This window comes from Labrus mixtus, chromosome 24 (assembly GCF_963584025.1).
Source record: "Labrus mixtus chromosome 24, fLabMix1.1, whole genome shotgun sequence".
Lineage (NCBI taxonomy): Eukaryota > Metazoa > Chordata > Actinopteri > Labriformes > Labridae > Labrus > Labrus mixtus.
Window position 1 is genome coordinate 6924485 of NC_083635.1, and position 22849 is coordinate 6947333.

General features: G+C 42.3%; 1 protein-coding gene and 1 long non-coding RNA gene across 5 annotated transcripts in view; both read left to right on the plus strand.

Annotated features, from left to right (window-relative positions):
- The window catches only part of LOC132959390 (cholecystokinin receptor-like), a 33563-nt gene extending 14325 nt beyond the window's left edge, over nucleotides 1–19238 (plus strand). The window contains exons 3-7 of one of the 4 annotated variants that reach the window (XR_009666984.1): nucleotides 8732–8993; nucleotides 15597–15724; nucleotides 17580–18136; nucleotides 18422–18786; nucleotides 19191–19238. Coding sequence is in view for 3 of the 4 variants with exons in the window: in XM_061032343.1 (XP_060888326.1) it covers nucleotides 8732–8993; nucleotides 15597–15724; nucleotides 17580–18136; nucleotides 18422–18511 (1037 nt within the window). In the remaining variant the exon portion in view is untranslated. Of the gene's footprint in view, nucleotides 1–8731; nucleotides 8994–15596; nucleotides 15725–17579; nucleotides 19011–19190 lie in introns of those variants that run through there. The other 3 variants (XM_061032343.1, XM_061032342.1, XM_061032344.1) reach the window with 3 other exon arrangements.
- A 102-nt stretch (nucleotides 19239–19340) lies between these two features.
- LOC132959624 (uncharacterized) lies at nucleotides 19341–21809 on the plus strand. Its single transcript, XR_009667049.1, has 2 exons — nucleotides 19341–19394; nucleotides 20475–21809. It is a non-coding gene; the product is annotated as an uncharacterized LOC132959624 (long non-coding RNA).
- The last annotated feature ends 1040 nt before the right edge of the window (nucleotides 21810–22849 follow it).

The following is a 22849-nucleotide window of genomic DNA, read 5'->3' on the forward strand; positions in this document are numbered from 1 at the left end:
TTGTTCTCCATTTTTATTCAAATGAAAAGCTAAAGAGAGTCTCATGAAAAGACCCTAATTCACACTAATTATGCTAAACAGAGCTGACAGGCAAAAGAAAGCGGTTTGAATTGATTTTATATTTCATTCATCGACTTGTTTCAAACCTGGCCTGACCAGGAGACCTGTTGGGTCATCAAGTCTTGCCTGAAAATTGCTCTCCGTCAGAATAAAAAACCTGTCTTTTTCAAACTGCTTTTCTCTGGGCTTGATTTTTTTTTAATGCCTGTCAGAAGGTAGCCATCACGCTGAAAGTGCTCGAACAGTCACACATCTCCAGGAGTGTGACTTAGCGATGAGCTGGCGCCCATCAGGCCAGACTCGAGGTGCCACGTGAGGCCTGAGTCAGACCCGAGCACAAGAGACGGGGGGGGGGGGGGAGAGAGAACCTCGAGATCCTGCCGCAAATACTTTCTGTCTCCTCGCCTGCCATTGAGCTTTGAATGGTCGAGAAGAGCGATCGAAGGGGCAGGTACACAATCCTATTATTGTCTCGGAAATGCTACGCACCATCTGTGAGAACAGGCAGGACTGAATCTCCTTTTCAATTACTGAGCTTTCTGAGCTGTGATAAGGAGCAGGAGGGCAGCAGGTCCAGCTGCCTCCGACTGGAAATCACAAGAAAAACCTCGATTGTTCTCTTATATTTGTGCGAGCCATTTTAGCTCAAGGAGAAGATGACTCATCTCTGAATACCGGACTTTTGTCAACCTGGATAATACGACCAAGATGTCCTTCAATGAAGATACATACTGCCATAACATTTTATTTTCTCGGCACAAGATGAACATATAAATGCACTGGAATTTCACCTTTTCCTCGACAAAGTATTTAATGTTGTAACAATGCATATCTTGTTTTTTCATTGTGGTCTTTATGTTTAAATTCCAGGAAAAAGATGGCGGAAATGCATTATTTCCTGTTGCCCTACATGAATCAATGAATTGTAGTTAACTGTCACTACATTGACTTGGGCTCTGTACAAACAGTGTTGCTTTACACCTGAGGCTCACCTAATGGTCTCTTTGTCACATCCATTTCTCTCCTTCATTGGAAGAAATTAACTAAATTTACCTCAAGGGAAATCCTAGTGCCAGACTGCTCAAAAATTACCAAACCGAAAGAAGATTTACCAAACGGAGAATGAATGAAATAAAAGTTTTTAAAGGGTTAAATGCAAAAAAACCCCAATGCAAACAATCCACTCGCATCATGACTTAGTAGCTGTAGTGACTTTTGCAAAGCTTTGTCCATCACCAAATATTTCTCCGTTAAAATGTGAGCCAGTTTCACTAAAATTTAAGGCTAAAGCCCCTTTTTCATCTGCGGGAACTTTCCCCCAGAACAAGGGACCTTTTGAGGAACTATGTTGTCTTTGACCGCAGGAACCAGGTTTTAAATGTAGTTCTGGGTTAAAGATCTACCCCTCAAAAAGACCCTGCTCGGGGTCGGGGGGTAGTACTTACTAAAGTCGTGTTCTCTAGATGTTAGAGGGTTTTTTCTTAAATCTCCATTAGGAGGTAGCAGTTGTTATGTTGTCTAAATCCAAGGCCAGGTCTCTGTACCAGGACTGGATCTGCAGCGTTTCTTATTCACATCTGTTTTCTGGGTTTGTGTGTTTTTGAATTTAGAGCCTTTTCCTCCTGGTTTGAATTGTGATGACGCTGATTTGCATGACTCTTCAATGCCAGCTTAAATATGCCTAGACTGTAGCGCCACCAATGAGTGAGTAAGCCTGGACTGGCCCATGAGAGGAATCAGACCTAGTGCTGCCTTCAGAGGGAACACAAGACCATTGTCCTTCTTTATGGGAAAATGTAAGAATGTAATTGTTTGCAAATTGCAAAATGTAGTATAACTATATCATCTGCATATGAAAATCCATGTCAATAAACCCTCCCCCAAGGGTCTGATTTACACTCTTCCTATTAGCAAGACCCTCCATCAACCGAAACCAATCAATACACAGGATCATTATGACTATCTACACTCATTGATTCTGTCAAACCTTCTCTGCAAACTCATCTATTAGCCCTCACCCATTTGCCATGTAGTACACAGTCCATCCTCATATTCATACACTGCAGCTCATAATCAAGAATCATCGCCCCCCCCTGCACTGTTCCAGTAGCAGTGTTGAGATCAATGTTGTAATATTCTCACATTCGTGTGTCCATGTTTGTGTTCTTGTTGCCTGTCATATAATGCAATTACAAACCAACTACCAGCTGAGTCTTGTCAGCCCTACGCATCACCCCGAGTTGCAGTTTAAATAATGTATAAGAATTTGTGTTTTCTCGAAAACTTGTACAAAACTAGCTGCAAGGGCATCTGGCACCTTTGAAACTTTTACTCCATTTAAACTGCTGTTATCCCCTCAGGTTCCTGCAGGGCAACATCCAACTGAACGCTTGAAGAATTAGGTGTGAGCTAGAACGAACAGCTACAGATTCAGCTATGGAATGTAAAATCTGCTCTCAAGGATGGATTGCACTGAGAAAACCCCTCGACTCCACACTTCAGGTTTTTTTCCTCTATAGCCAGTTATCAAGCAGTGTTCGCCTGGCTCGGCAGTAATGAACAAGAAAAGGGATTAGAGCTTCTTTTCTATCCCCAGAAGAGAGGATAAAGCACAACGGGGGGAGATGTGAGCATTTAGTTGGTTAGTTGACTGGTAATTAGCTTGGCAGCACCTTGGCCAGAGTCGCAGCAGAATCTCCTCGGCTCATACATTAGCCGCTCAATATTGGAAAATGTCAGGTCAGGGAGTGGGAGCCTTCATCTGCTCTCATGTCTGCAATCACAGCTGGAATGAATAGGAAGCAATAACTGAGACACATTGGTAAATGGACTTGAGCCTGTATAGTGCTTTTCTAGCCTTTTGACTACTTAAAGCGCTATTACACCATTTCCCAATGATATCAGAGGCTGAAAATCATAGAAATGTATGAAAAAAAACCTTCAGCAATCAAAATAGTATTTCTACCTGAGCAAAAATGTGAAAATCAATTAGCTACTGCTCAGTCAAAGCAGCTAATGTAAGCATAAATTCCTAGCTTACATTAGCTGTACGTTAGCTAAACAACTCAATTTAAACCTTTCCTGCCAAAAAATAAAAAATGTAACCAACAGTAAAGCTTGGACGTTGTATGCTAAGGTAAGCTGCTAACAGTAGCTATCACATGCTTTTTTGTAACTTATAAGATGGTTAAATGTCCCTCCTCTTCACTGTTGAGTTGCTAATAAGCAAAGAAGAAGCAAAATTATAATATTAAGTTCGATCCCCACCCAACAAACAAAACAAACAAAAGTTGAATCGTACAATAGGAGAGACCTGTCAGTCAGTCAGTCTTTGCTTTTTTAATCTTCTATTTATTTTTCTATCTAATCAAACAGTCAGCTGCAACAACCAAGCCTTCTGTGCAGTGATGATCGTCTGACAAGGATCTGTTTTTTATTATCTGGGCACAAGTCCCGCCCCATCCAGTATATGACGAGCTGTCCGGAGCAGCTAGCACCTTGCTGAGGTGTTTCAGTATTAACAACCAGAGTAGCTGCATAAAATATGATAAAAAATCTTTTCAATGGGATCAGCTCTGCAAAAAGTTAAACATTTATACATAACGTGCAAGCTAACTGCTGCTAACACTAGCTAATATATAGTTGCTGTGCATATTTTTAAAGTTCATTTTACTTCACCAAGATTTCCTGCTCTGTTCGATAAAACCTCCAAACAAATTGGTCCCAGTGTCAGTGTCGGCTTTCCCAGTAATGAGACGAATGGTCAAGTGGACCTGGACTGAAATGTTGAATGAGGTGATAAATGAGGGCCTTTCGCTCTCAAACATGAATCTGATATCTCTGACAAGAAGCACATTAGTCCCGTTTGAATCTCTTCAAACTGTTTCGACAACTCTGTCATCGATTTTAAATCACTGGAGTAGAAGTGCAATACATCAAATGGAAGTGCAATTTGTTTCAGTATGTCTGTGTTATCAGTCTTTGTAAGTGCTCATTTTGAGTCATTTTAGTCAGATACAGCCATAAAACTCTGGGATTTCTCGATAATGAATGTTGTCCACATTGTGTACCCCATCTTGTGCTCATGCATGAACTATACTGTGCCGAAGCACACCTCTTCCACGGTTGCCAGGGCCAAGGATGTGTACCGTGGTTGAGCGCTAGTCAACAAACTGGACTTTAGGGGTGAAGCGAGCGCCTTAAGAAACACCCAACTTGTGCTCCCTGAATGATGAAGCCCGGGGATTGAACACTGCTTATAACATTTGTAAAAATAAATGTTGTCACAGGAAGCAGAGCATAGATGCTAGAACAAACAACTGGACTCACTTGGGTCTTCTTTACCCCACACCACATGGACCCTTCTGGTAGTGACCAATGTCTTATAGAGCCACATGGTTTCAAGTGAGTGAGTCTCATCCTGTGTTTTCCATTCCAAAATGTGCACATAAATATATCATATAGCTGAAGCAGCTCATTCTAACAAGTGGTGGTTGTGAACTAAAGTTGGCTAAAGTTTGAGTCATGAATCTCCCGGGCTGGAGAAATTGGTACCATGGTACCAAATAAAGAGCCGTGAGAGAGCAGACTCTTATCGCTGAGCAAAATGATCTGGTTCACTTAAAAAGTAGCTGGAATTCCCATCACTAATGAAAAGCTCGGGGAAACAGTTTGTCTGGCTCTGCCGCCTTAAACCCACCTTGTTCACTCTGTTGAGTGTGATTTCGCAGGATGTAGAGGTTCACACTTGCGCGACTCTGTGATTGTCTAAGCAAAAGGTGTTTTTCCTCTGTCACCTAGGAAATTGCTGTTTATGTTCTTTGTGAAATCAAAAGTGAGCATTGATGTTTTATTTTAGCTCAAACCGTCACGTCTTCAGAAAGGAGGCAAACTTCCTTCCATTTTCTTTACTTTGGAAACCAGACCCCCATCTGAGGACATATTTGCTGTTGATATATATATTAGCACATTTTGGTTAAACATATTTCCATGTTTTATGACATACACATCAGTTGAAGAATGTGTCAACAGTCAGACAATAGTTACTTGAAAATCTGCAGGAAGTCTAGCCCGGTGCTGATCTACAAGGGTGCAAAAGGTTGCATTGCACCCTCATTTTAAATTTGTGCATCACAAAATATATTTTTTAAATCAACCGTTAGACATTTCAGGGCGTCGGTCTGTTGTAAGTCAATTTAATGTTCTTAAACAACATATTGTGTTGCTTTTTTTTGTATCGGATACAGAAGACTCCAAACAAGGCTAGCTGTTTACCCCTGTGTTTAGTCAGTATGCTAAGCTAAGCTAAGCTAACCTTAACAAGGATACAGCCTCATAATGAACAGAGAGATATAATGTAACTCTCTGCTCTATGAAATAAAGCAACTGAGGAAATGTCCCCAAATGTCTAGCATTTATTGCAGAATGTAATCATATCCGAAATGTTTCCCTGAATTATTAATGGTATCTGAAATGTACAGGTTGTTTATGGCTGCCTTTAAAACGCCCTTGATATTTTTATCCTGCTTTTTGTTTGCTTTGTGAAGCACTTTTCAAAAGTTCTTCTAGTCATTGCTTTTGTCCTTTTCGAATAATTTCGTCTCCTTGAAGGATAAGACAATAAGACCAAACCTGCTACCTTCCTGCATGCTGTGTTTCTCATTTACTCGATCAGAGCTGTGGTTGGGCATGAACACCCCCAAGCATCAACAATTCCCCCTTCTCTGATTTGCTTTTTTCAGTCATTCTCTGTGTCTGTGTCCTAGAACTTGAAAGAGGTGTGTGGGTGTGAAAAACTTATTGTGCCAGACTCTTTTGCAGAGTCCAGTGTACTGTTAAAAATCGCATGCGTGGTCTGTACCACCCACACACCCAACTCCTTCTGCTTCACCGGAGCTTTGGGTGGATATTCTCGGTGAGTGGTAGTGTACCAAGGTCGACGGGCAATCAGGATTGTTCCATTGAACAAGCTTGGTGGCCGCTCATCGCTGTGCTTTGCAGGAAGGTTTTTCACCCTGAGCCTGAGATGTTAAAGGCTCTTTGATTTAAAAAAAAAAAAAATGGATGGATGTGGTAACACTGGCTCTATAATGTCAGCTGGAGCGTGCTAATGAGTTAAACTTTCCTTTCTGACTGCACAGGAAGTCATGCTAAAGTTAACGCTGCAAGTAGTATTTAAATAGAGTTCTTCTAATGATGAATGTGCTTCATGACAAATGCTAATTAACATGAATATTTTTAACATCAATTTGGCCAAAGGTAAACACATGTTAGACTGTAGTGTTGCTATGGGATGAGTCAAATTCAGTTGGTATGCCTTGTACAAACTCAATCTTGCCATCTAATAATGAGCCCCCGAAAGGCTTCTCATGCTATACAGACTTCTATTCTCTGTCTTTGGGTCTTGAGACAGGCAAGGTTGGGACAGGCTCTGCAGCACTGGTGCATACCAGGCAAGGTCTGAACAAATAAGCATCTTGTTTTCTATGTTATTCTTTACAATTGGATTCATGGTATTCTGATTATCGATGGTGGATTTGAAATAATTCGATTGGAGTGGCATATCTGTTTATTCATATTTGATTGAAATAAGCCATTTAGTTGCAAGACTTGGAGGCAAATTTGGTTAAAAAAAAGAGAGACGTCAAGCTTGAAAAATGGCTGGCCCTGTTCTGGTGAATGTAGATGTGCATCACACATGCATTATATATGTTTCACATTTCTCACCCTAAGGGAGTGTGCCTCACTGTTTGACAGCCCCTGTGCGAAGCTAATAAGCTGAGTTTGAGAAACGGTGATAATGAACAAAGAGCTGGTACCTCTCAATCGACTAAATGTGTAGTTGAATGTAGTGTCCTGTCAGGTTTTATGTCAGTATTGCAGTAATCATAGGAGTAACCATATTCTGAAGGAGCTGAAATGATTTTAATAATGCCCAACAGAGTCTCTCCAGCTGCTCTCTGAGGGAAAAAGGAATTAAGATATCTTTGCTGGAATGATCTCTTTGTTCTGGAGTATCCCTCTAAGTCACCTCCTTTGTTCTGTAAGCGCAGGAATAAGATAAAGCCGTTCCCTCGCTCCTGTCACACTCCCTATCAAATCCCACAAGGAAGATCTACACGGACAACACGGTCTACTACTAAAATCCTGAGCTCCTGATAACAAAGCTTTTTTTTTTTTTTCAAAATACAAAGGAACAGAGATTGTTATCATCGGTTTCCAGAGAGGACAAATTGTTCTCGACAAAGCCATGGAGCGGTCCAGCGATTAGTATGGTTCCTGTAGATTGAGTTGCATGGTTATAAAATGAATGCATCATGACGTCCTCCCATGAATGATAACGAAAGCTATTGTTTAGACAGGATATGTTCTTTCCTTTTGTAGAGGAACAATGGAAGGGGATTCCTATGTGGTGGATTGAGGTTGTTCCTTCATGTAGCGTTGCAGGTTCAGCGTGATGGATGAATTCCTATGGGGCTTCTTTCTAGCTGCTAGTACCCCACAAATGTGATTTATTGATGCTGTTCGCCTCACCCTGCTAACTCTTAGATCTCATGCTATGCTATGCACTGACTGAGCTTGCCCCCCTCTATTTTGAATTTGCATATTCATACATGCAAATGCAGCTTGGCGTTGGATTTTCTATGAAGGTATTTAACCTGCATCAAGCCCTATAGAGACAATGTCCTTGGCTAGGCACAAAAGTTCTTTTAATGCAAGATATGTCTTCATAGACGATGGAGTTGCTATTTTTATGAATCAAATTCATGTCTACTGAGATTTGGTGATTATTATTGAAAAAAAAAAGGGCCCCAGGACTACAACTTGAGATACCTCATTATAGAATTACAAGCCGTCTCTGCAGAGCGCTCAGCCATTCTGTTTTTGCACTGACAATTGGCATTTTCATCGGTATGAATAGAACCACTCCATGCCACACTGTTTAATGGCGATCTTTCTGTTGAGGTACCTAATTCTGGAAATACACTGTATGTCAGGGGTGGGCAACTTTGGTCACAGCAAGGGCCACATTCGTTTAATTCTCACTGCTAGAGGGCCAAATTGTAGTATACAAAAACGATTAAAATCAATTATGTCTCAAATTTAACTCAACATATACTAGTGATGAAATATTACTATGGACATATTTCTGGTTTTCATGATTTTATTGCAGATTTGTCATGTTTTCTTTATGTTTCCAATTAATTGATATGAAAAAATTGACCTGAGGGCCACGTTGAGGGTTGATGGGGGCCGCCAGTTGCCCACCCCTACTGTATGTAGAAAAGTCGTAGTGGAATGCAACTCAAACATCTGGTCAGAATTGGCTTGAAATCGCACAGTGATAACAGAGAGCACTTTAGGGTTTAGGCACATGTAGTTACAGGTTGAAAGGTTTGTATAGTGCTTGTTGGTTAGGGGTTAGGGGTTAGGCTAGAGCGTTATTTGTCCTATATACCAAGAAAAGCTAGTGAGTAGCATAATGGTTTTCATCTATCCATGACATTTTCTCATGCACAGTTGATTGATTATGGCATTATAAGAAAGGTCCAGGGTTTAGTAGGGTTAGGTATTAGGTCCATGAATAGCAGAACAACATTTTATGACTATCTGTGTTGAAATCTCTGGCCTGTGATCAGCTCAACGTCTCCTGTCTTTTTTTGTCCTTCAGGGATCTCCGTCAGCATCTCCACCTTTAGCCTCGTGGCTATTGCCATCGAGAGATACAGCGCCATCTGCAACCCGCTGAAGTCCCGGGCGTGGCAGACGAGATCCCACGCCTACCGTGTCATCGCTGCCACATGGGTGGTGTCGTTGCTCATCATGGTGCCCTATCCGGTGTTTAGTGCCCTGAAGACGTTCCCCAAAGCGAATGGCACTGTGGGCCACATGTGTCGTCTTGATTGGCCCAGCCAGCAAGCCGAGCAGACCTGGTAGGTACCCCTTCATGGAAGGTTACTTTCCTTCATCAATCAATCGTCTGATCTGGTTTTCATGACAGGAAGAATACCATCCATCTTGCCAGCATGACATGTTTTTTACAATGACCCCTGTCAGCTATGACAAATGCCATACCGACCAGAAAACTTTACAAAGTCTGTGAAAACTTTGTAAATCTGACACTTGCATGACATTCAATTGATATATGCCTTCAATTCCCCAACACAAAGATATAAAAAGATAAACAGACTGAGGTTTGCGAACTGAATGCAGTCGACTTGTCGTTGGTTCAAAATGTTTATACGTCCTGATTTGCATTCAGGGACGTTTTATAATTATCATTTCATGATAAGGAGGGGAAAACTTTGCTATGCGAGTTGTGCAATCAGACTTCTTTCTAATTGTTACTCACTGTTTGAACATTGATTACATTTTGATTTAGTTTTTTTTTTCTATAGCTCAACATTCCTGCATAAATCTCCAGCTCCTTCACTGTTCTCAGAGCAGTATGTTTGATCATGATTTGCACACCATATTTCATAACTAAGCTACTTAATCTATATCCGTAACCAAGGAAAATGCTGCAAAAGTTTAGATTGGAATCTTTCAGTGTTACTGTATATGAATTTAGTCACATTTCATGGGCTGGAGGAGTGTGACTCCAGTTAAAGGAGATTGAGGGTTAGGGAGTTAGTTTGAGTTGTGCTTCTGCCCTACAACCAGGCTTTTTAAGGTCGATGTGTATTGTGGAGCATTTTGGAAACCCCAGACACGTGTGTCTGTGTAATTTTACTGTCTCCAATGTTCTCCAAAGCGCTGTTAACCAAGAGGCACTGACCTAAACCATTACACCAGTGGTTGGGTTGGAATGTAAGGTGGCAAGGAAGTTGAAGTTGCTGCGCTGGACGCAGGAAAATGGGCGAGGCCAAGGATGCGATTGAGTATGACAGGGGCCAAAATGTAACGACTCAACAACAGGGTCACAGCATTTCCAAAACTGGAACTCTTGTGAACTGATTTGCAGTGGTCGTAACCTTCCAAACTGATGAAGTGGTCATAGGTGGCCAAAGCTGACTGGTGAAAGTCGGGATCAGTATGGTCAGTTCAATAGAACATTTCCTGGTCAGGGTGCCCATGTTGACCCCTGTCCACCTGCCAAAAGATCCTACAATGGGCAGGTGACCATTAGAAATGGACCACGGAGCAATGGACGAAGGGGGCCTGGTGGACAAGAAGACCTGGAATAGCTTGCAAGTGAAAGTTAAGTTCTGGCAGAACTGGGCATTTCCTCTCTGTCTTCAGAGGAAGTTGTAGGAGAGGGGTAAAAAAGTAGCTAATGATAGAGAGAAGTCTTCTAAACGTCTTGTCATTTCCGTTGAACATTTGGGCCGAAACCATAAAGGTGGTTACAGAGGCAATGTCTGGAAAAAAAATGAAATCATTAAAACTGGAGACAGGTTTAAAAGGTGCCCAGGCAGCTCTTGTTGAGGCATTATTACAGACAGTTTGAAATGGGATATAGCGGGGCAGGGGTCGTACCAAACTTCAGAACTGGGAGTACATAATTAGATACAGGTTCTTGATAATGTGTGCCCTTTGTGTTGGCGCTTCTCAAGGATGCATTGCACCATCTTTGCCATGGTTTTCAATTAATGATGGTTTCTCTGCTCCTGACTGCACGCTGAAAGATGAAAGAGTGGAGCTTAGAAAAGGTCAAGAACGATTGCCGCGACGGTCTAGATCGCTTGATGTTAGGAAAGTTATCCATCCATCTTCTTGCTCTCTGAGGACCAATAAGTGCTACTTTGTTGTTAGAAAGCAACCAAAGCAGATGTATAAGCTACTGTGTGTTAGGGCATCATGGGATACAAAACGCAGGTATTTTTCTGTAAACAACTTTGGATCCTGCGGTGATAGCGCAATTAAAATAAATAGGAAGCTGAACATGACAAAACCTTGTACATTTCCTCGACTTGACAGCCTTTTGTGGTTAACACTGTGAAGAATTCCCTTTTCTCTGACTGTCTATCAAACTGTAAAGCTTCTCTGGGAAAGACGAGGCGGTGGGAGAGCAGTTAATTAGTCTGCTCAGCGAGGGGGGGAGGAGGGAAAGATCGGGGCTCAAATGTCAAAAGTCCTCGTGTCATGAAGTGTGAGCTCCTTTTAAGTTTTAATTCCCTAGTTACGGCCATCTTGAAGATTGCACCAGGGTGAAGGGTTAAAACACCTTTTTTTTTCATCTACCGGGGACGAAAGGAAAACAGGAACCTTTTCTGCAGCTAATGAAGCGGTGCTTAGACTTATTGAAGCAGATGATGGGGAAGACAAGAAAGAGCCATAATGGAGCATTTTTTGTGAAGTGAAAGACAAATTTAGTTGTTGATTTTTAGAATAATTCTCAGTGGAATTGACTCCTCCACAGGTAGCTTGTTATATCTGTTCTCAAGGACATTAATATTTAATTCTGTCCTACGTTATACATCCTACAGTTGTAGGAACACTTTTTCTACAAATGGCCCACAGTAAAGAGTTTCATCAGAAAAGATGCAAATTAGGAAATTCTAAAAAGCCTAAATCCAAGCTGAACTAATGAAATGTGTAGTATCCTATAAAATAGTTTTATGATGTTAATAGAAGACAATTACACAATTTAAATCTAAGGCTGCACATATCTGCTTCCAGAGTAAAGGGAAGTCAATGTAGAGCCTCAGAGGCAAACCAGTAATGGTAACACTCACTGCTTATCATTAAGTTCATTGCTGTTTGGGCAACGTTAATATTAAGGGAACTCTGGATTATTATACTCCCGTTACAGAGAGGAAAAAAAAACACCTTCAAACATAAAAAGGAGAGAGAGCAAAAAATGAGTAGCTGATGGAAATGTCATGATTAAATCCATTCGTTCTGAAGGGGGACATGAATAACAAAATGTAATGTCATTCCCCACTCTCTCTCGCTCCCTGATTTCCGACTCTATCCACTGTCCTATCTCTCCATTTAAAGGCACAAAAATCAAAAAAAAATAAATAAATAAATGATGACAATCCTTCTTGTAGTTCATACTGTATACTGTAGTCTCGACATACTGGGATCGCCATGACCGCCATGCTCATAAACAAAAAGGCTGTGGACAAAGCCACTGGGATTTTTACCTATAGGTCAGTCAAATGTAATTTTGCATTTTGGAGCAAAAAGTGACCATTGCATGCATTCTGTGCGCGGTTAATTAGCCCCGGGAATGAGCTAGTCGACGTGTTTCACAACATTGACATTCCATTTGTGATGCTAATGCACCGGAATCGATTATCGCACTGAAAACACAAAACTAGAAAAGAAAGAAACCTAAAGCACCGATGTCTTGGATGGGCTGTTCAAGTGCCATGACTGAATCAGGCTGAGGTGACACCTAGTCGACAGCTAGCAGCATCCACGCCCCCCAATCAAGCATAACTGTGAGTAGTGTACTGTAGTTAAACCTTTGTTCAGTTGTGATAAATATCTATTAAGACCAGGCTGTAAAAGTGGAGAGTTGGGACCCATAATATGGGGTCTAATGGGGAGTGACTCACTTTAGATCCAGGCTCAAGTGGTATTTAGGGAACTCCTTTTTTTCTTTTTTTTGGTCTTAATTTTTCCTTTGCTTTAGTGCCATCCCCAGGGGGTTTTTGCATAAAACACAAACAAGAGGAAATTAATTTTCAGAAACGTGCAACAAGTGCCTCTCATTTCCTCTGGTGAATAACGTGTTTCCTGCTTGGTAATCATGAAGCATTCAGGTGATGTTTGAACAGTCAAAAGAGCGAGCAACGTCTGAATATTCATGATGTTGATTTATCGCGTCCTTCTGCCTCTGCCGACCCCCCCCCCCCCCCCCCCCCCCCCCGAGACAAAACAAGCACAGATATCTACCAGCACTCCCCAAGTGTTCCCGCGCTCTGATGTTCACTTCCTCACAGCTTTTTGTTCAACACATTTTCCAGCGTATCAAACGGCCGGCCGATGAGAGGCTTCGACTGAACCCTTTATTTAGAAAAAGAAGTGAAAGGAGAGCGCAGCCGTGCGGAGTTCAGAGGATTACCCAGGAAGACATTAGAATATCAGAGAGTGAATGAAACCCTGACCTCTTCCTAGCCGCCGTCACTTTCATGTGACTGATGTTCCCCCGGGGGACGTCGGTGGTTAAAGAGGGCATTCTCTGATTGGATGTCGTGCAGATTGTAAAGATTTATTACAATCAAAGTGACATCTGCATTTTTTTTTTTCCAAATCTTATTTATTCATGGATTTCTCTTTCTAGTTTCCTTTTCCACAGTAATTGCCTGTAACCTTCTTTCTGTATTCTCTTTTTAGTTTATTTCACTTAAAGTTTCATCCGTTTTAATGCACCGCGCGTCTACACTTTACAATCCCAAGTGGTTCTACATTCATCCTACTTTAAAAACAGATTCAAAGTTACAGTGTTCAAAGTCTTAAAGAGACTATATGCAAAGTGCTTTTCTGCAGTCTGACTCAGATTCCAAGAGTCCCAGAGCACTTTGAATTTTGTACACTGTTCAAACATCTTCCTTACAATGTTTTATTCATTTTTTTTTTTTTTTTATGTTTTTTTTTTGGCACTTTATTCATTTCGCTACTTTCTTCTTGGAGGTGTCATCACTCCAGGCACTCCGGCAAGCAGGAGCCATTATCGTTGTTCTTTTCTTTGCGAGGAAAATGGATCTTTTTATGATCAAAAAAAAAAAAGAGCCGAGTACACAGCCTTAGGGAGCGGAAAATGTCTCGCAATTGTCATATTTAACCATATTTACTTGTCAAGATGTAATTTCATTTTGGGGAGAAAAAAAAAATGCAATTATGTGTGTTGGGTAACGTATAGCCCTGAGCGCTGTCTGGTAGGTTGTGCAAAGAGTTGTTTCTAGTTGTTTCCATATGTTCATGTGATGTGTAAATATGCACTATACCTGTGTAAACCATCAATATGTCAACACAGAGCTTTAATAAGGTCATGTTGACAACCTTACAGGTTAAAAGGATGGATGCTACTCAGAGGTAGACCTGCAGGACCGTACTGGTCTAACTGGTCCTACTGGCTCACAGCACTCTGCAAACTGTGAAGATTCAATTCTTCTTTATGTTTGGAGCTGTGTGGAAATATCCATACAACAATATATCATCATGGTCCTGACTCGTGACTGATCGGGATTCAACACGGATATGCAATTTAAAACAAATAATTGTAATAATAATGATACTGTAGATTTGCCTCAGACTCACCAGGTCACTTCTTCAGGACCCTTCAGGGTGGCGCTTATGGCATGAATGACGCTAAACGTGAAGAGATGTTAATTAGCCAAAGAGAAATAAGAAGGTGGGATAATTGACCACCATTATGGTATTCTTAAAAATAAGTATAAGTATGACAGTTTTTTGACTTTTTTTATCTAGAGTCCGACCGATTTATCGGCCAGCCGATATTAGCGTATCCAGTGACCATATGCATCGATAGCGGGCGAATTGCGCCGATATTACTAGATTGATTCACCAGTCAATATAATTTCATGTGATCATTGTATTACACTACACTCTTTAACCAGCAGAGGGCGCTATATGGATTACAACAAGCATTATCACCCTCCAGAGTGTCAAGCAGTGATGCACGTGCATGCACAGTTACTTTCCAGTTTAGTGACCATCCTGTCTCCTTTATACTGTGTATGTTTTCCATAAGTGTTTGATAACGGCATTTGAGGGATCAACACATCAAATCTATCCATTTATTTCTACAGAACAAACATAGGTCTAAGAAAGATTTACACCAATATATTGGTATCTGATAATATTTCTTCCTAATATCGATATCGGCTCCAAAAAAATCCATATCGGTCAGGCCCTCGTTTTATCATAGTTCAACTTCAAATGTCCAACAAGACAAATGGACTCAGATTGAGCAACATTTATGTTTATGTCGTAGCGCAATAGATTATTATTTTTGCCAAACCATGAACATTCCTTAAATGTGACCATTTGAAGATTGACTTGACCGAGCACTTTTAAAAACCAAATCGAATTCCCATCTGAACATTGGAACACTCTACCCTTCCAGCAGTGTTAATATATGGATTTAAAGGACTTGAACCTCTTATAAAGGTTGACGATTTATGAATATGTAGAACACCCAAAGCGCTCTATTAGACGTTTGGTTTGGCCACCATGAGACAGGAATATTGAAGTGCAGCCTGCAGTGAAATCTACACGCACAGGTGTAAACTTTCAGAAAATAAGCTAACTCTCAGCAGTGATAATACTCGTGGATATAACCGAACATTGCATCAGCATCACACTGCCAGTTGTAAATTAGCCAGCGGGGAGAAGCTGTAGAGCTTGCGATGCTTCAGCAACTTTGACTGGACACCATGAGGGTAAAGAGGCTTCAAGCATCCGCAGGCCTCAAGAGCAATTTATTTAATCTGCAGCTACAGAATCTGACTCTTTGGCTGATAGCTCTGACTTTGCTCTGTGTGTGTGTGAGAGCAGTTTTTGATCTCCCCCCCCCCCCTCCCTCCCCTCTCTCTTTTTCCATTCTGGCTGTTTTTCAGGTATATGCTGCTTCTGTTCACCTTGTTCTTCATCCCGGGAGTGGTGATGATTATAGCCTACGGTCTGATCTCCAGGGAGCTCTACCGGGGCATGCAGTTCGAGTTTGGCCACAACAAAGAGACCACTGGTGAGCTCCATCATGAATTTATTCATTCAAAAAAAATGCAAATGGCTTCTTGTTATTGTTGATTACACTCAAACCGGAGAATGTCTGTTTTGACTTCTGTAGGCCTGAATGTGAATCTACAGCGAATCACATGAAGAAGAAAGGAAAGGGCATTATTCATTAAAAAGAAAAACAGAATGTGATTTTTAGAGCTTTGTAGGTAGTCTCTAAAAGATGCAGATGACTCTTCCGAGGTAAAACCAGCCAAATTAATAATGCAACAAGTTTGCAAATCGAAATTAGTTTGTTTTGCCTCGAGCAGTCAATGACATATTTCCTCGCTCCCCACAGGGTCTGCACCTGTTACATCCACAAATAGTCTGTCTCTCAGCTTTTTTTAAAAAATTTTTTGGAGTTTCTCCATAAAACCTGTATCTAATGTTTGTTTTGTTTGTTTTTTTTCGAAGAAGATTCTGAAAAGTGTGACAGAAAAGAGTCCATTCAGGTGAATTATAACTGCTTGTCGTCGTAGCTGTGTGCATGAGGTGCACCAGTTTCCATGGAGTCCATGGTCTTATGAGTGATTCATAAAGGGTCGAGACGATCTGAAATAACCTTCAGAAGCAGCGGTAGATATATAAACACGGTGTTATTTCTTCAGCATGTAGCAAGAGATCTTTTAGTCATACAAAATGTATTTTCATGTTTCATGTTTATTATGATCCCGCGCTCTACCGTTTCTAACCATCGCCTACAGACATATCTGACTTTTTCCTATTATCACTCCTGCTACCTAGTTTCCCCCCCTAAGGCATCAATATGCATCACATTGTGTCAGTGTGATCTTTAAAACAGGCTTTCCCCCCCATACACTGCACATTATAAAATCTGCTCTGTGCTGTAACGTAATTGTCTGAAGCACAATTGAGGGTTTAAAGGTCACATATTTTGCCAAATGCACTTTACCATGTTTTTCTAACACTAATGTGTGTCCCCTAGCCGGATAAAAAAAAAACCCCAATGATGAGAAAAGTCCATCCTCTCCGTCTTTTGCCTGCTCCACTTTTCAGAAAATGTGTGCTCAAACAGGCCGTTTGGAGATTTCCCCTTCATGACATCAGTATGAAGCAGTAGCCCCTCCCCCAGGTGGGTGACACTCCCACAGCTAGGTGTTTGTTCTGCCCTCTGAGTCTGCCTTCTCACCGTAAACAATAGGACATGGTGCGAGAAATCCCAAACCACGTCCGCTTCCAGAGAGGGGGCGTGGTCAGACACAGCTCATTTGCATATTTAAAGGTACAGACACAGAAACAGCCTGTTCTGAGCAGGGCTGAAATCGAGGGGTTGATAGGCATGATCAAAAAGAGGATCAGAGTGAATTTAAAACAAGAAACTTCACAGATTTGTTTGTTATACTACTGTATATTCAGAGACCAAAGATTTATCCAACAAGCCAAACACATTGTCAGCAGACGGCCGTTCAACATGAGTCTGCTTCTGCTCGAGGTTTCTGCCTCTTAAAAGGACATTTATTTTACTCATTTTGGTGCTATACAAATAAAGATGGATTGAAAGTGCAATACTTGGCAACAGTGGCAAAAAAAACACTTAATTTAAACGGCAGAAATCTGGAGCAGAACCGGACTTATCCTGCCTCGACTTGATCGGCCGGGAAAGTGGGATAGAGAGAGAGAGTGAGAGAGAGAGAGGAGTTGAAGAAGAAATAAACGAGGCATGTCTGATCTGTGGCCGGTCGTTTTCAAGCAGAGATATAAAAGGCTTGTTTTGGGATTTTTGGATTCAAAGGGTCAAATGGATCACTAATTTAATCAACAATCCCAGCTTCTTTAAATCTGAACTTTGTGACGGTCCACAGGTCAGAAGAACGGCATCGCAAAGCCTCTCACGGGGTCCAACGACGACGACGACGGCTGCTACATCCAGGTGTCTAAAAAGCCCTCCTCTGCCGTGGAGCTCCCCACCCTCTCCGCCGCGGCCGCCGCCAACCAAGCCAAGACCGAGCGCGCCCGCAGCAACACCTCCGAGGCCAAGCTGCAGGCCAAGCGGCGCGTCATCCGCATGCTGATGGTGATCGTGGCGCTCTTCTTCGTCTGCTGGATGCCGCTGTACACCGCCAACACCTGGAAGGCCTTCGACCTGAGGTCGGCGTCCAAAGCGCTCTCGGGAGCGCCCATCTCCTTCATCCACCTGCTGTCCTACACCTCGGCGTGCGTCAACCCCATCATCTACTGCTTCATGAACACGCGCTTCCGCAAGGCCCTGCTCTCCACCTTCGCCTGCTGCTGCCGCAACCGGCTCTGCCGCCGGTGCTGGTGGTGCGGGAGGAGGAGGGAGGCGGGGGACGACGGCACCACCGCCGTCTCCATGGCGACGTCCATGGCCACCTCCATGTCCAAGTTCAGCTACACCACGGTCAGCACCACCGGCACCTGCTGAGCCTGGGGGGGAAACCGCGGCGGTCGCATCAGACTCCCCTGCGCCCTCTGTTTGACCGACTTCCCCCCTAACCCTCATTGATGAAGCCTTTTTTTTTTTTTTTCAAATTTTATTTTATTGATGAAGCCTTTACACAAGGTCTCCTTCAGCTATGTGTGCATGGCTGCAGAATGTGAGGTGGAGAAAACACCGTTTCAGTTTGGTGAAGCTCATCCCCTCCCCATCCTCCTCTCTCTCTCTCTCTCTCTCTTTTATTGGCAGCATCCGCTTTGTTGCATCCTGAGAAAGAACATCAAGTGCCTGTGCTCTGTGTGTGGCTTTGTGTGTTCTGGTAGTTCGTTCACTGGCTGATGGACATTTTAGTGACAAAAACTACGTTGTAAATACTTCGTGCCAAAGGTAAATTATGAGACATACTGTCAACCAATGAGGACGTGAGCTCAGTATGGATTTCATCCTTTTTTTATTTAATGTTGTTTCATGTTCATTCATTCAGGGCATCTCTCTCTCTCTTTTTTCAGAATCATTCTCCTGAATAACTTGCACACTGTCGACTCCCAAATTCTGAAAAAGCTGAATGCCGAGTCAGCGTGTTTACACCAAAAAAAGATATCAAAGGGAACAGAGTGAGTCCAGTTTTTATTTTTTATTCTGGACAAACTCTGACTTTATGTTTTTGGTCTTATTGACTAATGTGTCATCACTTCTTATTTTTAAAGCAGCAGCCATCCAAACACTGAAATGTATATGTTTGTCAGTGTCTTGGTGTTAAATGGATGTTTTTTTTCCCCCCGCCCCTCTTGCGGTAACGCTTAGTGAACCAAGCTGATCAGGCAGCGGCATGTTTACACAAACATCTTAAAGATAACAACTGGTTCACTGGTGTAGCCACGTTTTGCGGTATCGCAAACCAGCTTCAAACTCGGCTCGGTCGTGGATCATAAATCTCCTGTTTCAGAAAAAGCGCTTCAGTCGAACTCACCTTTTCTCTGCGCCGTCTTTAATGTACTCACTCTGCCTTCTGCTTCAGCGCCGCCAATTACTCTGAGCGTCGCCTCAGTACAAAGACCCCCGTTTTTTTTCCCAGCCTCGCGCTAACGAGGCGTTTTCTCCGGGAGACCCCCCTCGCCCCCCGAACCGGCAAACCTCAGGGCTTTGTCTTTGGAAAAAAACTGCAGACAAATTGCTCCTCCGACGCACCACATCTGAGATCTTCAATTCTTCAACACTAATGGTAACAACAAACTTTTTTTTAAAATTACATCTTTCATCCTAATAACTCGAGCTCAAGTGTGCTACAGGTATTCAATTTCAAAAGAAAAGCTAGACATCCTGGATATATGTTGATGAGAAGATTGATACCACGCTCTATGCTAATTATGAATCTAGAAGCAGGAGACAATCGCAGGGTCGCTCCCAACTCCCGGCTGCTCGGACCCGATTATCTGCTCAGATTATCTTGTAGTGTGAGTTGTACAAACATCCAATCTTAACGTCCCCGATCCGCCCGGCGATCGTCGGGGATCGTGTTTGATATTTAGAATTTAAAATCTTAATGATCACGTCATGAAAGGGTCCGGCAGAAGTTGTGTGTGACTACAGTATATTCATGAGAGACAAGGGAGGACTGTAGTCATGGCGACTGGCGTTTATTTTATTTTTTGAGTTTTTGGTACAGATCATCAGTGCAGCACTTTTCTGAAACTTGTATCCATATATCTACGATTGTATCAACTTTCCTGTATCCTACAACAACTTCCGCTTCCTTCTCTTTCACTAACCGTCCGGTGGCATTTTCAAATGAAACTTTATTAACAATTGTCAACGCTCCGTCCCGATTTCACTCGTACAGTGTGAGCTGACATGCCACCTCGACTTTTATACAATCGGGGGGGGGGGAAATCGCACAGTGTGAGCCAGGCTTTAGGTTAACTTAGCTTATAGTGAAAACGCAGGGGGAGACCGCTAGCTCGACTCTTTCTACTTTGATGCGTCTTTTAAGGATTGTGTTATGAAATGTTTCAAGACATTCCTACTGGACTAGAAAAGAAAACACTGTGTGAAATGTTAAATCTTCTTATTGTCTTTCTGTCGGCGATCTGGTCGAGAAGGTTTATACCACTCTCACGTAGGTCCGTTAAAAATGAAGCTAGACTTCGGCAGGGTTTACATAGCCAACCAAAAAGCTACAAATTGTTTGAACAATATTGTAATTTATGGATATGTTAGTTAACATTTTGTCTCTATATATTAAGTTCTACAACAACGAAAGAATGTTTCCGCTCCCCCGCCCCAAATAATGCACATTAAACAGCTGAACACTGGATGGATACAGAAAGTAAACACTGCGATTGTGACGGCCTCCTGAGCACTTCTGCTTGAGATGTTAGACTTCTGTCCTACATATTGGTACGTTGCCAGCTTAGCGCTGTCATTTCCTATCGCTTTCACGTTCCCTACTCTTTTTCATGTTCTCCCAGCACTGCCTGTCCCCTCAGCCCCCCCCCCCCCCTCACACACACACACACACATCCACCACCCTCCTTTGTATCGTTTTTCAATGCAGGCGTGTGAATACATGAATGACAATGGCGTGTGTGGGTGACAGCTGAGATTTGTGACAAGCGCTGACCGAAAAGCGATGGCAGAGAGTTTGGCTTGCAGACAATTGGCACATAAAAATCCCTCGTATAAACTCAACGTCCGGTCGCCTCTGCTTGGTCATTCCGGCAGCCGACGATGAGTGATTTCCATATCCAGTGAGAATGTATTTATTTCTGTGCACCTTTCACCTCCTGCGTAATTTATATTCATCCAAGTCCCTTTTTTAAAACTTGCAGAAAGTCGAGCGGATTATTTATTAAAATGCAAACTGTTAAGTATGATTTCGTAATAAGCAGATCTTAGTCAGGATAATGAATGTAAGACTCTTAATAAAGGGTTGCTTCTGTTTCCCCAGGCTAAATAAATCTCATCTGCATTTTAAAAGAACCAAACTTTTGGCTAAGTTTGTTTCCTTAAAAAAAGCAAAAAAAAAAAAAGCCTGTCAGACGTTCTTCAAACTGCTTGTGAAAATGTACTGCTTTTATTGAATCGTATATGTGTTTGGCTGTTCCACCTAGGAGGTGTGCATATGAATTATTTAGACGAGGAAAAACAACCAGTGTTTGAGCGGCTACTTCCTGATTCCCTTTAACTTTAACGGAGTAAACAAAGAGTACTTAGCCGACTTAAAGTTCAACTTATTTCCAGAATGTCCGTTAAGGAAAACAAGTCGGACCACGCTCCCCTGAGCAGCTTTGATGGTGGACAAAGAATGTGTTATCAATCTTCTCATTGTTGCATGAGTACAAAACTATAATCCACTCGTCAGTAACTTTGAATGTCTCCAAAAAAAAAATAAACGTTTTTACCACGACTTGGGATGTTTTCCGTCTCCAAAAGAAACGAGGTAAAATCCCCCTCCAGGGGTGAGAAATCTAACTCTTACCCTTTCCCCAGAAATAATGCCTGATGCAAATTGAAACTGAAATGAGACAGAAGCCGAGGACCGTACGCATAGTCGCTTTCTCCCTTATCTCCCCTCCCTCTCCTCCCCCCCTCAACAAGAATCCCATTAGGCGCTTCAGGCTGCAGACAAGGAGGAAAACATTTGCCTCTTTAGCTCCGCACACAACCCCGAGGAGCACAGCTTGATCAACTTGGGGGGGGGGGGGGGGGGTGGGGCATGAAAGAAGTGACAGCACAAATTGGAAAAACTGCATCGTCACCATTTGTCACCGTGTCAACAGAATAGTAACCTCCTCATAATCCTGATGATTCCATTGTGCTCCAAAAGACCAGGGCCATGATTAAATCAATCCACTCCTGCTCATTCAGTAGTTAAATAATGTGTTCTTCAAGCTGCTCGTTATGATTTTTGGAGCTTATTATGACGATTTTGAGTATTTCCCTTTTAATTGAAGGACTACACATCCCGAGGAAACTCCTAACCTTCCATTTATTTAATCCTTAAAAAATGCTACAAACAAAAAGCTGCTCTTCTTAGCGGCTGAAATTGTGAGCGCCGGCAGCAGACGCTGACAATAAGCACCCGAGGAAAAAGTGGTTTCTCAATTATTTCTAATGGCCTCCTGGAGGAGTAGCTGTGAGTAAAATGTGCCTCCGCTGAATTTGTTTTAATTTTGTTTTTCTGCAGAATAATTAATAATTGCAATGAGAGGCATTTTTGTAGCTTCGCCTCAGGCGCAGGAAGAAATATTCCGGCCTACAGGTTTCTGCTCCTGAGTGGTACCAAGAAACATATTTAATGGGAGCCGTCCATGGATATGTGTGTATTAGTTCATTTCTTTTTCTTTACTCAGCCTTACAGAATATGTCCTTGTAAAGAGGAAAAATGTGTCTCTATGTGTTTTTGTTTCTTCTTCTTCTTCGCTCGAGCAGATAAAGTTGTTCTTTTTAAGACGGCTTTAGAGGGAAGCGTCTTACTGGCCGGCCCCACTACATGCGAGAAGAGAGTAGGGCAAAGGATTATGGGACGCTTGGCGAGCAAGGGGAAGGCGAGAAAGGAGTGGGACAAAAGTGGAACAAAATTCAAACGAGTGCGATGCGAGCTGCGCGACCCGCTATTTTGATTGGGTTTGGATTCTCCCGTGATTGACCGGAAAGGCCGTTTTCCCCAAAGAATTC